Raw genomic sequence first — 14,592 nt, 5'->3', positions numbered from 1 at the left:
GCTGCTTCACTGTTGTCTTACCTCATCAGCAGGAGCACTCTTCAGCTCTTCCAGGTACTTCTTCACCACTGATTCTGGCTCTATTGGTGTGGCTGCACAAGGAGAGATGAGACAAAGAAGTCAGACACTGTTTAGTGTGATGGGCACATGTGGGGCAAGCTAGAGAGAAGGGAGACAAGCAGGTCACTGGCCAGGATGCCAAGGAGAAAGGTCAGGTTTAGAGGGGGAGAAGAGAACATTCCAACAGACCCTTACAAGCCCAGCAAAGGCTTTGCTTTCAGCCATGGCTTCCACTAGGGCTGAGTGCCAGAGGTCTGCCTGTAGCTGGTGTGCTCCAGCTCCCTGCAAGTGACACCAGGCATGTCCCAGCCAGACTTTGTGTGCACACCAGAAGCCAGCTGGGGATCAAACTCAACAGTCTTGACAGGAGAGGATCACACAGTCTGTGTTGTCAGAGGTGAAAAGAAGGCATTCCCACACCACCCCAGCTGGTGCCCAGCAAGGAAACCCAGCACCACTCTGAGCTTCAGGCCCTGTTTTGAATACACCACATCCTTAAGATGAAACAGTGGCCTCTGTCCTTCCTTGTGAGCTTCCACACACTCACACCTGGCAAGACACAGTGCAAATCACCTGGTGTATAAAATAAACCAGTTTTTAACAATAACCCTGTTTAGATCATGAGACAGTATCTTTGCATCTTCCAAATACAAACCCTGGTCCCATCCACCCAGGCAGACACCTGAGCAGCCCACCAGCCCCAGCAGCCTGGTCCCTGGAGGCATCATGGGATGAGGCAACAAACATTACACAACACCAAGAGCAAATTACCACTGAGTGCATCCACTGTCACCCCAACTCCCAGCCCATCCTCCTGGAGCTGCCTAGCAAGACTTGGCTTAAGCCAGGGAGCATCCCATACCTCTGCAAGGCACCTGGCCCTGGGTAAGAGGAGAAGAGCTCCTTAGCAATCATCAGGCCTGCCACAGAAGCTGCCAGGCTTTTCTACCAGCCTGGGAAAGGAAAATTTGCACAAGTGATGTTGTAACTCCACCTGGCAGGAGGCAAAAGAGAGATCAAACACTTGGCTTAGGGGAACCTTGTCCTTGCTTCATGAATCCACTTCTGGGGGGCATCAGGAGAAAGCAGTGCTGTGACAAACAGGCTGGCCAAGGCATTCCTTCTCCAATCTCCATCCTGTCCAGGTGGATACTCTAGCATGGAGAGTACAGCTGCTCCCAACTCCACACTCCCAGGAAGATACAGAGCATCATCATGTGGATCAGAGCTGCAGCTGTACCTGCACAACCCATCTTCAGCTCTCCCCATCCACTCTGGGGCTTTCAAGGAAAGACAGAGGTTCACAAGCATTGGTTCTGTGGTTCAAAAAGCTGCAAATCAAGAGACAGCCACTGGAGCTATTATTCCAGTCCAAAGAGCAGTATCTGTCACAAGCAGGAAGGAGGGGGTGCTATTTTCTGGTTAACCACTTTTGATGGATAAACAAACATGAAGCAGAAGGGAAGGACTGCTCACATGCCACAAGTGGTGTTGAACAGGTAAAGAAAGGCATGGGTGGCACAGATCCTCTTCCAGGTAGAAGTCCCTCATTCCCTAGAACACCACAGAAGAGAACAAGGCAGAGCACCAACATCCTTTGGCTAAGAAGACTAAGAGGCTAAGAGGAACTGAGGACTGAACTCTGCTAAATGAAAACATAGTCATTAAGATGAGTTATTTTCAGAAGGGGATTCCTGGCCATCCTGAAACCCATGACTTCTGGCAGCAGTAGCAAGGGATGGCTGAGCACACAGAGCAAGAAGAGGAGCCCAGGAGGTGAAGGAACATTCACTCCAAGTGCCAGTGCTGGGCAGGAGGGATGCCTGACACCTCAGGCAGAGCAGGGCTCTGAGGATCAATCTCTGGATATCCCAAGCCAGACAGGTGGCTACAGGATTATGCATTAAGCCAAAGAACAACACAGAAGCAGGTGTTTTCCTCTTCAGGGGCCAAAATCCCCTGGAAAAGCATTTCCAAGAACTGCTCAAAGAGCAGGAAACAGGGAGGAGCCTGGGCAAGCCTTATACTTCCACCTCTGAGGCCAAGGACTCAGCAGTGCCAGGAGCTGCTTCAAGGCATCATCACCAGATCTCACAGGCAACATGGCTCCTTGTTTTGTCTTTTTCAAAGGAGAGAAACAAGAAACAAGTCCAGGAATTCTCTGCTGGGACTTGCTTGCATGCAGAGGATCAGGAGGCAGCAATGAGTCTAATGGGATTTGATCAGTCTGAGCTGTCCCAGCTCACTGTGTCTGAAACCCTCCGAGTGTTCAGTGATGTCTGTACTCCAGGCTGGAAAACACAGGATGGCACTTTCCATGTGTGGCAGTCAGAATCAGCCTCTGGAGATCTTCACAGCCCTACAAGAGATGGAGGCTTCAAGCTGCTTCTGCTTCACAGGTTTTAGGAAGAACGCTGTGAGCAGGACTAGCTGCTATGCCCCCTAACACCATCTGCTTCCATGATGACCACTGTTCTCATCCCTGTGGATCCCTTGCTGCCAGACAGACAAACTGACCACCAAGTCCTTCTCCACCCAACCTGCATTTTCCAGGTGGCTCTTTCTGAAGTGACCTTCTTGTCTCCTCTGGCTTCGGGCTGGAAGAAGCAAAGCCAAAAAGATGCACAGCCAAGGTGAAGACAGCAAGGGAAGGGAGCAGGGAAGGTGTGTTACACCAGCAGCAACACCTGCCCTGCACTTGGCAGAAAGCCCCAGCTCACCTGCTCCCACCTGCACAGCAGATCCAAGCAGCTTTAGAGCAGTTCAGCTCATTCAGGGTGGTGGGGGAGGCTCCTTCCATGTAACCCCTTGTGACTTTTCTTCTCTGGAGCCGCTCCAAGGAACAAAGGCATAACTCACCCAAGAACTAGCCAGGCTCATTCAAATGAAATCAATGAAAGGAGACAAAAATTCTGGTGCAGAGCTGGGTAACACCAAGACAGAAGAGTATTTGGGATTTTGGGCATTACACCACTTCACAAGATGGCATTAGGATGGAGCTGGGAGAACCAAAGCAGCAGGTGATGCAGCTCTCAGCTACCCAGAGGAAACCCATGCCTGATGGATTTGCATTGTGGCATCTGCAATCTGTTCTCGTCACCTTGATGTGACAATGCCCTAATGCATTTAGAGCCACCAAAGCTACCTGGAGAGAGAAAGGGCCAGGCAGCCCTGATACTTTAGAAAAATCCATCCCCAGCTGCAAGGATTTCCAAGTTCAGTCCCAAAGAAGGGACTTCTGATACTGAAAGCTCTTTTTCAGCAAGGGTAGCAAAGTTCACATGGACTTCCTTGGGCAGACCAGCACATCTGGCTGGCCACATCCTAGCAGCACAGGGGGAACCAGGAGGCAGCTGGGACCATGGCATGAGCTATATATGCTCCAGTATGTCAACCACTTCCTTAAAGGGCTGTTTACTCTATAAAAATGTTCGCCTCCAAATCTTTGTTTTAGCCATCCCCTGGGATCATCAAAGCCTGGTCAGTCCCCAGAGTTTGCTGAATTCAATAGTGGATTGAAAATGGACTGGAAGAATCGACTGGTGTCATTTATCACCAGCTGGCCCAGCGCTGTGCTACGGATTTACCCAGGATGCCAAAGATTGTTTACCATTCTTTCATTTACTAAGAGAGGAATATCAAATTGTTATTAATGCTTCCCCTTCCTCCTTGTAGATAATCAGCTGGTTGCTGCAGCAAGGGCTTTCCATGGGCAACATTTAACAGATGTGCTTTGAATCCTCGCACGGCGACCAAATGCTTGCACCGGTAACGTCTCCTTCTGTAGCCCAAAATGAGCCATATGGTTTCCAGCAGACTTTTTTTAATACCCATTGCAGGCCAGATACCAGTTGTTCCTAGTTACTGTCATGGACAGTCACACAGCTCCCATCACCTCTGTTCCCTGGACTTGCAAAGGCTGTATCTATAGATTTCTCCCTATTTCAGCAGGATAATCAGTGCTGATCAGAGCATCCCTGTTTCTGCAGCCTGTCTCTTTCACCAGATGTTTCCCCACGGGAACACCAAGATCCCCAAACTCTGAGGGGCTCCCCAGTTCCACTCATCCCATAGGCACTGGCACAGACTGTACATCCAGCTGCAGGTGGATGGCAAGGAGGATGAGTGTGTTCCTCTCCTTCATCGCTGCAGCACAGAGGATGGGTATGCAGGGAAACCCCTTTGCCAGGTGGAAGTGGGTAACAAGTGACACAGCAGACCCAAGCAGTCCCTGAAGGTCCTTGGAAAGGCTGGGGAGCCCTGTGGTGGCCAGCTGCATGCACAAGCAGTACTTGGAGAGAGCAGGACAAGCCATTTGCATTCCTGCCTCCTGGACACCAGTCAGATCCCAGCCAGCAATGCTGGCACAGGGCAGCGAGCGGCTGCAGCATCCCAAGGCAGCACCAATCCATGGGGATGGCACAGGCTGCCAGGCCCTGTGCCAGCATGAAGAGCACACAGCCTGCCCAGATACTATGGCTTCCCCGAGGCCTGCAGCACCCAGCTGTGCCAGAGACATCCCTGCCAGAGCAGCAACAATGCTAATGAGTTCTGACTAATTAGCGCCTCTGTTTAACGCACCCCAGCTATTCACTGAGCCAGCTGCAATTCCACTGGCGCTGCCTCACCCCATGTGAGACAGGGGTTGGCAGCAGCAGGAGGGAGGAAGAAGGGCAGGAAGGGCACACTGCACCCATCACCAGCTGGCTGTGGTCAGTGCAATGCTGGGTCTAGTCTTGCTTGACCTCTCCATGATGGAAAATCCTAAAGGGATGTGGCAAAGAACACATGATGCAGAAATTGAGGGCCCAAAACAAACCCATCACTGTCTGCTGGCAGCATCAGGGTCTGTGAAGGGAAAGAACAGTCTGGCCAAAAGTCAGGCTCAGTACCTGCACTGCAGAATAATGTTCCTAAGCCCTAAGAGGTGTTGTACAACACAGCTTGCTCCTAGGAGGGACTGAACACATTCTGCATCCCAGGAGTGACGCACTCCACAGGACAGGCATCCCAGCCCCAACCAACAGGAATCCTGCTTTTTAAAATAAGAGGAGGGATTTTAACAACCTAAACCACTGAAAGGTTCCCCTTCTCACAGATCAGTGTGGGAAAGGGCTAATCTGCAAGTACCCTCTGCAGCACATTCTGGGCAGGGTGAGGACAGCTGGGACAAATCCTGCCATGCTGGATGGGAGAAGGAGATGCTTGATGCCCTTTCCCATTCCATCCTTCCTGCTGGTGTTGCCTCTCTACTCCTCTGGAAGTGTCCCAGCCCCAGCAGGTGGCATTGCAGAGCTGGCAGGGAGGTGACAGCCTGCCCTGGGGCTGAGCCAGACCTGATGAACTGCAGGAAGTGATGCTGTGAGATACAGCCACTGGACACCCAGTGTGGTGTGTGCTGCTCTCACCTCCCAGCCTATGTCCCACCCTTCCCACTCCCCTTTCCATGCCCTGCATTGCTGCTCTCCCCACCCAGCTCAGAAGCCACAAGACATATCTTCCTGTTAACATACCACCCTTGCAGCATCCTGGCTGTTTACACAGTGCCAGGGAGGGCTGGATGCTGTGAGCAGACCAGCACCTGGACCAACAGACCCCACAGAGAAGGCAGCAGCCAGCCAGGTTGTGTCTGTGGCCACCCTGTGACCTAAACACAACTGTTTCATGTCACTAAGCAGCAGCAGGTGACCAACATCAGTGCAGGCCTGGCCCTCATTGTTTTGGGCTCCTCCAGCAACCAGGGCAAGCCAGTGGCTCTATGGCATGGCCTGGCCTCACCACAGCTCCCTTTTTGCACTGTTTCCAGGGCACTTGACCACCCAGCCCTCATTCCTGCCCTTGCATGCTGCCCCTGCCAGGAGTGAAGCACTAGGAGCAACACAACCCCACCACAGAGCAGGATCCTGCCCCTCTGCCACCCACCTCTGCTCAGCTCTTCTCCTTCACCTCCCATTTTCCTTTGCTCCTCCTGTTCTCTGCTGCTTCTCCTGCCGCCCCTGCTTTCTCCTCCCCCTTGATCACACATCCTACTCCACATTTGCTCCCTCACTCCTTCTCACAGCTCCCTCCATAATGCATTTCCATAAAATACTTCCATCCTCATTTAATTTTTATTTTCCTTCCTGCCTCCTTCAGACAGCTTTGGACCTCATGGACTCCAAAACAGGGACAAAAAGGTACAAAAAAACTCCCTTGACAGGCAGGAGCCTCTTCCTCTCCATCTCTGGACTCTTCCCTTTCTTAAATGTAGAGATTTTTGTGTTGAACATCTCCAGTAGCCACTTGGCATATCCAAAGGGGGAGATTTCGTGGTGGTTGACACCCCTGTGCCATGGTTGGCAAACAACCTCTACAGCTACACCAGGCTGGATGCACACCTACCCCTGCAGAGTCCCAGGGCTGCTACACATACATGGGATTCAGGCTCTCAGTTGGGAGCTACAGGCTCTATGAAGGTGAGGGGTGCCAGTGAGACATGAAGAGGAGAAATGCAAGTCCTACCCTGGAGGGGGCTCCACTCAGCAAGAGAGCTGAGGTAATCCATCCCTTCCGGCCAGAGCACTTCCACCTGGGAGTGCTCCACTCCACTCTCTTCCACCCCAGACTGAGGTGGAAAGAACACATCCTCTTCCATTTGACCTAGAAAGCCCTACATGACTCAGGAGCCTGCTTATCTGGGAGGTCCTTGTCATTCCATGACTCAATCATGACAAGCATGGCTCACTGCAGAGTACATACGAATTTGATGTTCTTCTTAATGGTCCCTCAGCTCTCAGACTCATCCCACCAACAACTCAGAAGGTCCTGGTATATGGACACTCCCTAAAAGGGTGTAGCAGGATCCAAGGTAGAGTTTGACATGCAGAGAACAGATCTGGTCCAGCTTTAATTTTGTGTGGAAACAAGCTGACCTACCACAAGACCACACCTACTTTACCATGTTATTTTTAGAGCCTGTCAGAGATGCTGCAGGTCAGAGGAGATGTGTCCTGCTTCTCCCCTTGCTGGGATGGACATTGTCAGTCAAACCAGAAGAGCCAAGAGGGTGGAGGGGATAGAGACAAGAGGAAAAAGGGGGAGGGGGAGGGGCAGAGAGATAAAGAGAAGAAGATGGAAGCAAATACCAGAGTTTGAGCAAGAACTACCTTTCTTGGACACTTTCCTCCCCTCCTTAACTGAGCTGTGTTTTTTAGTGGCCTTATGGGTGCTGGCAGCTTGAGGCACACGGGTGAGGTGCACAGGCAGTCCGGCGGCTGACATCAGAATAGCTGTCATGCCTACAGTGGGTACAAGGTCAACATGCAGGAAGGAAACAATGGGGAAACACATTCATTAAAATAAACCTTTAACCTTTCAAAGAAAATAAAAATAAAGTAAAATAAAATAAAACCCAAGCCCTTAGTTCTGAGGGCATAAAATGTCCAAGAGGTAACAGGGTTGGAGTCAGCATGAGGAGAGGATCTGGAGGTTTTCAGAGGGAGGAGTCCAGGCAGCAAATTAAGGGAGGGAAACGTGGGCTCATGTCTTGTCTGTGACCTTCTGTGCTGGTGTGTAAAGAGGACCTTCCTCTTTGTGCTTTAGGGCTTCTCAGGCACCAAGTCTTCTGTGGTGTGGAGTTCTGCTGACTGGAGCCTTGGAAGCAGCCCTGAAGGATGAAGGGCATCACCCATAACCCCTAAAGATCCTGCTCAGCTGCTCCCTCCTAAAGCCACTTATTTCAACAGTGTCACACTGAACCAATCCCCAAAGTGCAGATGAGCTGCCTTCAAACACCAGGGCAGAGCTGCCCCACACGGCCCCCCACTCACCCCCTCCCCTCTCCTTCTTGGTGCTTTGGTTTCCCCTCACACTCCCAGCAGCAATGCAATCCTCATCCTCCCCCATCCCAGCCAGCTGTATCCACGGGATGCAGTTTGATGAAACTAATGAATCATTAAAAAGGACAGCCATTCCCTGAAGGTAAAACTGGCACACACAAAGCTACAGGACTGATCATGCTGATCCAAGATGATGTTTGCCTGTGAAATCCAGGCTGGTTACAAGTCATAACATTTCCAAGGTACCATACAGCTCTCTCACTTACATCCAAGATAACACCTGCTTTTGCTTTCCCAAGAGCAACTTCCCACCTGCAACAGCCAGCACCAGCAATAAGAAAAAATGCTTATAGCTGCAAACCAACAGTAGAAAACCTGAAAGCCAGCATTTCCCCAGAAATCCCCTCTGAGGACAGACCACGCAAACCACATCCTAATGCTACAGACATACCTGCTCAGTAATGCACGGCTAAAGCTGAGGACTTCCAAACATTTTATTTTTTCAAGCCTCTATTCAGTCATACTGGGGAAGGAAGATTCTAGAGCACATTTGTTCAGGACAAAAATGAGGCACCATGCCCACACATGACTGAAAATCCAGTTATGACGGGAAGCATCAGCTTTGTGTGCAAGTGGTAAGACTATTTTCTGCCTCAAATATGCAACCAGTCAAGAACGTGTGTCCTGTGACTACAAATCCCCCGTGCAAAGCCTGTGTCAGTGCCTCACAAGCAGAATTACTCCTACACAGTGCTGACCACAATTTGTACTTCCTTTTCCTAAGGTCTGAGCACAAATATTCCAGAAGCTGTTCGACTCCTGTCTTGACAATCAAAGTTCAATATTTTTACTAAAACCTTCCCATTTACAGGCCGAAAGACAGACAGAAAGGTTTTCACCAGAGAGGGAGTGGGACAGAGACAGAGCCAGGAGCTTCCCCAGGGTTACCCAAGAACTTCGGAGGAGCTGAGCTGACCACAAGACCAGGCTGCCCAAACAATGGATAGTGAAATGCACTTCCAAATGAAAATAGGTAACCAGGCAGCAATAGATCACCTTCAAAGGGCATCTAGATCTGAGATCTATAGTTCTCCCAACTCCAACGAGCTGCAGAGCACGAGGAAGACCTCCAAAACTTACAAAGACTGAGTTAGTACCCCTTGCCCTACTGGCAGCACCAGGCACAGCCAAGGAGAGCTCACCAGATCCAGAAACTTCACCAACAAAGTAATTTCCTCTAAGTCCGAACTAAAGGCCCCAAGCCTATAGCAAGCTCTCAACCCATCAAAGCCAGCAGTCCACTACTCCCAAGGAATCTTAAGGAAAAGCTTAAATGTCCCCAGAACAAAAGCTACTTGTTTTTTTCATGAGTACAGCTGAGACCCAAAGCCCAGAAGCAGCATCAAAGCTGCCCCCTACACCTTTCAGGTCCTTTCCCCTTCCAGCAGGGAACAGTCAGAGGTATTCCAAGAACAGCAGCAGCAACTCTGACTAGAGAGGCTGGAGGAATAATATTCTTGAGAGACAGGGAAGATCTCCCACCACAGCTGGGGAAATAATCTCAGTCTGACCCCACCCGAGGCTACACAATACTATTCCTAGAACTGGTGCAGAAAAGGAAAGTTGTCTCTAAAAAAGCTGTTTCTAAGCAGAGCAATAGCACTGATGGCACAGACTGACATTTGAAAAGCAAGTCCAAAGACTAACAGGGATTATCACCACCCACGCACAACTGTCTGATAGGCAAATGCAAAATTAATGTGTTCTTCTGAAGAGATCAATACTGTCTTGCTAACATTAGCAGGCAGAGCCCAGAAAAAAAAAAAAGAGAAAACAGAAGCACAGGCTGAACAACTGGCTTCAGATTCCCAATGACAGAGGGCAACAAAATTCAGAGCAAGCAAAAAGCAGGAGCCAGAGAATCGCAGGTGAGTTCAGCTATTCTGTAATACAGCCCCCCTTGTACCTGGAATAACATGTCCAAAATTGTCTGCCAGCATCATGAGTCATCACAAAACAAAAAAACAATCAAAACCCCACCATTTGTTCCACAACCTTTCTTTCGTTTTTTAAGCTGCATACCCATCAACTCAAACTCCACACACACATACAAGCATAGGGCAGGGAGAACTACTCCAACTTAATGTTCTCCTATCTTAAATTGGTCAAGAAAAGGTGTAAGTGGGAAATAGCCTTTTCTTGGCCAATTTTTAACCTTCTACTGCCTTAGGAGCTACATACAATGAATTATCTTCTGCAGATTCAAGTCAAGAGAACATTCAAAAAGGTTCTGGTGTTACACTGCTCTGCTGCCTCATGACAACCCCCAGTAGCAATGCTGCCTTTGAAGTTCAAATACTATACTGGAAATCTCAGCATTAACAATCCTCCCACAAGTTTGGTGACTGGAGTCCCCAGGAAGGGACATCCTTGACCCAGGCCCTAGGTGGGAGTGTGTTTTCCTTCAAGGTGCCAAAACAACACAGACACACATCACATCTGCAGACCGAGTCTCCAATTCTCACAGTTGGTGCAGACACGACAATTTCAAGTCAGAACCTGTTCCAGGCATCTGTGGAGTTATGCCAGCAGCAAGTATAGCCCTGGACCTGGATAAATTCTCACCTGAATAAAAGTTGCAACGTGACAAGTTTGCCCAGACCAAGACTGCTTTGGAAATGTTCCTGTGACAGTTCTGGCTGCTCACTAGCTAGTCCAGGAGCTTGAAAAATATTATAAGTTCAGAGTTTCTATTGGGCTCTGCATTTCTTCCCTGCAAGGACTGCAGGAGGGAGGAGACAGAGAGCCTTGTAAAGAATCCTTTGGGATCTGATCTGATTCTATGTGTGCAATAACCACATGCAGAACTGCCTTTATTCTCTTGCTCAAAGCCTCTTACTTGGCCAGAAATACATTAGCAGCTCCTTGGGGTAAAATTATTTTCACTGGAACTATGACAACACCCACCAACTTTTTTTCAGCCTGCTGTGAAAATCAGGGATTTTTTGTAATATCCTGTGCAGAAGCTGAGCACAGGAAAAACACCCTGACATTATGTAAGGCCACACAGTCACTCACACCCAGCCCAACACGCCCCTCTGGCCACCAGCTCTGGTCACTGATTTGGATTTGCACAGGCCTCAGACTGGTACAGGGCAGAGCTTACCTTCAGATAATGTGAGATCTCAGAAAAGCATTGCTAGCTTCTACAATTATATCCACCAGAAAAATCAGTATGGTTAGTACATCCTCACATGCCCTAGCTCCAAGAATCATGCAAACAAGAAACACCCAGTTTTATTTAATAAAAAGCTCCTTTTCATATTTCATCTTAAACATAGTATTAGAAGGGCCTTTATATGAGCACCTTGCCATCCCTCAGCCCCAAGGCACACCAGCTAAACTCCATTATTCCCAGGAAATGTTAGTCCAGCTGATCCTTAAACACCAACACTATGGTTAAACAGTTTGCTTAGCCCTGTTTGGCATTTCACTGTACTGATCAAATACTTAAGGGAAAAGAAAAACCTTAAAAGACAAGTTTCCACATGCACTTTGAAGTATTAAAATAGCAGAAAGCAAGGAAAAAATTATACTTTTTCTTTTGTACAAAGCATGGTTTTAAAGTCAGCTCCATGATTTCTGGGATCCCAAGAGGTGCTTGCAGACATGGGGTTGACAGTGTTAAAAAAATCTTTCACTCAAACTCCCAAGCACCCATCACACAAACAAAACCCCGCTAATAATTCAGACTCACAGGATTCCCTGTTTAGCCACCAGAACTTCTCTCTGCATGCAAGAGATGCACCTGCAGCATTTCTCAACATCACCCATGAGACTAAGGGGTTGTATCTGACCAGATTCAAACCAGAGCCAAAGCTGCTGAGATGCCAGGGGATGGAGACCGAGACACATTTCCCAAATTAAAGTCTCCTTCATTTACATCTGAGACTTCTCTCCCCCTCACAACATTGTCCCCCCAGCCTTCTCTACTGATGTTGTAAGAAGCAGTCATGTAGTGAGGACTGGAAAAATAAAAGGAGTGCAGCCTGTGTTAGATAATAACCTGAGTAATGAGTAACCAGCAGGATTTTAATTATGAACAAAAATACCACTTCCCAGAAGAAGTTTTAAAAACAGAGGGCAGAGCATAGAGGGGAAAAAGGTGTCCCTAAAGACCCAGTCAATTAATATTTCAGCAAAACTTTTCCTTTTTACCACAACCCCATTGCTTGCTTTTCACCAGAAGCATCCCCAGAGAATTATTTTCCTTCCGCTCCCTAATTAACTTGTATTAATCTTTCCTCTGCTTTTATATGAGTTTGAGGACTCAAATTCAGATTTCCCTCCTCCCTTGCACCTCTGAGGTATGGCACATTTGGCAGAAGGCAGCACAGCACCTAAAGCTGTGTTGTGTGAAGACCTGGATCTGAAGGAGACACTGGCCCCAAGGAGCTGCTTCTGCACTTCCCTGCATCCCCGTGTGCCTTGTGCTGGCTGCCTCAAGGAGAGATAAAGAATATTAAAATGAGTAATTATCCCTTCTTTTACACCCTCAGACTGCAACAACAGAGATACTAATTACAAATTTAACCATTTTATTGTATTAAATGGTGACAAATGGCTTATTCTATTGGGATTTCCTGCAGCCTTTTCTATCTGAACGTGGCACCAAAAGGCATAAACGGATTGCACATATTCACCTCCTGTACATGGAGAATGAGATCACAGGTAAAAACATGAACACAGCCTGGAATCATCAGGGCTCTTCAGCTCTGTGCTTTATTTACCTTTATGTGATTAAGTAGCTAATTACACAGTCAGTGCTAGCAGCCAGGGAATGGAAGGCAGAGGTGTTATAAGCAAGGGGAGTTCTGCTCAGGTCACCCACCCAAACAAACTCTGAGCTTGACTTTGTACCTGGTTTCCACAGTGATTTGCTAAGGAGGAGACAGATGGGCTGCATGCTGTCAGAGGACACCTGTGTTAGTCTTCATGCAGTACCAGTTTGGCTAGAAACACCTGCAAGGCAGTTTTCATGATGGTGCCAACATTAAAGGAAGGGAAACATCAATCCTGAGGATCCTTTTCAGTCAGGGTAACAGTTGGCACTCAAGAAGAGACCAAACACCTTTTCTGGAATAAGGTGGGAACCACTGTCTTGAAGAACTGTCTCTGCTCACTCAGGAGCAAAGTTTGGTTTGTCCCAGGAGTTAATAACCTCAAGAGACTATACATGGACAAGAGACGGAGAAGGTTAAGAGACATTCTGTAGTGTCTGAAACAGAGAAAACTCCAGAAAATACCAGATAGCAGATGTTCAGCACTCCTCTACCAGGTAATAATAGAGTTTTGAGAGCACAGTTAGTACCAGTACAGAGACCTCTGCCCTGAGCAGAGCACCCAAATCCCCCAGTACCACCACAGAAGAGTCACTGGTATGGTACTGGCTGAGCCAAAACACGGTAAAGGTGCCACTGGCTTTTAGTACAGCAACACTTCCACAGGAAGCTAACAGCACAAATTGTCATTTTCATGGCAATGCCATTTCAACTTTAACAGGCAAATCTACTCTGAAAAGGGGTATTGAAAACTGGTGCTTTCATCCCTCCCAGCATACTCCTTCAGTATATTTAGCATTGCGTTCACAGGTTTGGATAACAAGAAAACCTGTATTCTGCTGCACTAGGAGACAAAGCCTGATTCAACTTCTGTCTCCCCTTTCCCAAGACAAGGCATCATAATCCTCTTTAAGACCACCTGAGCTGTTTAAATAAAATCACATTTTAAAAAATCATATTAAAAATCACAAAAAAATATCCTCACACCACTCTTCTTCTTTGAGTTTAAAAAAGCAGAAAATAGCAGCTAGCACTGAGCTTGATTCACATGCCCTTTGCTACTTGTTCATCCACATGTACAGAAGATGAATAGCCATACCTCAAATAAGCCCACTTATTTTGAAAGACTCAGGGAGAGAAAAACAGTTAATAAGGTTTATCTATCCCATTCTCCCCCAAATCTGCCCTCTTTTTGCTTTTCTGGAAAGTCTTTGGGTCTGTCTATTGCCTTAAACACCAGCAATGTTTCTGACTCTTTCCAAAAGTCAAAAAATGGAAAGTAAGTGCTACAGAAAAGCAAACCTCTCATCCACCTAATCCTAAGGATTGAGCAAAGAAAGCACAGGGGAGTTCTTACCTGCCAGGGCCTGGCTCACTCTGCTGGGTTTGGGCATCTTGACAGGCAGGGTCTGGGTACTGGATGGGGGAAGAAAAAAAAAAAAAAAAAAAAAAAAAAAAAAAAGGAAATTACTTTAACAGCAAGGAACAGAGACAAACAAAATAGACACAACTCAGCAATACACTACTCCCTCCTGAGTGCCAGGGCCCTGGATGTATTAACAGGCATTAATTGCTCAGATGAGCCCCAGCTGGACCCTCACCCGTGCACCCTTCTCCCACTGGTCCAGCAGTTATATTTAAGGAGCTGTGTCCTTACCAGAGCTTGCTCCTGGATTTGCTTACCTGCAAGGGGGGGGGTGGTGCTCAGAGCTATGGCTGCTTCTAGCCCAATCTTCTTTTAACCCATCCTTTCCTCCTGCTGCACCCTGATCCTGTGATACATCCCTGCTCTTGCCACTTCCCCCACAGAGCAGCCAACCTGCACTACACATCCAAGGGGCACATAGGGATGAAGGAAAAAAGGCTGAAGGAGA

The 14,592-nt window shown here is 48.1% G+C and overlaps 1 protein-coding gene across 2 annotated transcripts in view; it reads right to left on the bottom strand.

The window, feature by feature from the left end:
* DTX2 (deltex E3 ubiquitin ligase 2) overlaps positions 1–14,592 on the bottom strand; it is a 30,617-nt gene that overhangs the window by 2,420 nt on the left and 13,605 nt on the right. Inside the window, exons 3-5 of one of the 2 annotated variants that reach the window (XM_062506847.1) lie at positions 14,076–14,134; positions 7,206–7,337; positions 22–92 (exon numbers count right to left, since the gene is read on the bottom strand). In XM_062506847.1, the coding sequence (XP_062362831.1) occupies positions 22–92; positions 7,206–7,337; positions 14,076–14,134 (262 nt within the window). The remainder of the gene's footprint in view (positions 1–21; positions 93–7,205; positions 7,338–14,075; positions 14,135–14,592) is intronic. The other variant, XM_062506848.1, reaches the window with a different exon arrangement.

This window comes from Cinclus cinclus, chromosome 22 (assembly GCF_963662255.1).
Source record: "Cinclus cinclus chromosome 22, bCinCin1.1, whole genome shotgun sequence".
In the NCBI taxonomy this organism is placed as follows: domain Eukaryota; kingdom Metazoa; phylum Chordata; class Aves; order Passeriformes; family Cinclidae; genus Cinclus; species Cinclus cinclus.
Note: the sequence above shows the minus strand (reverse complement) of the source record. Positions and strands in the feature narration are given on the sequence as shown.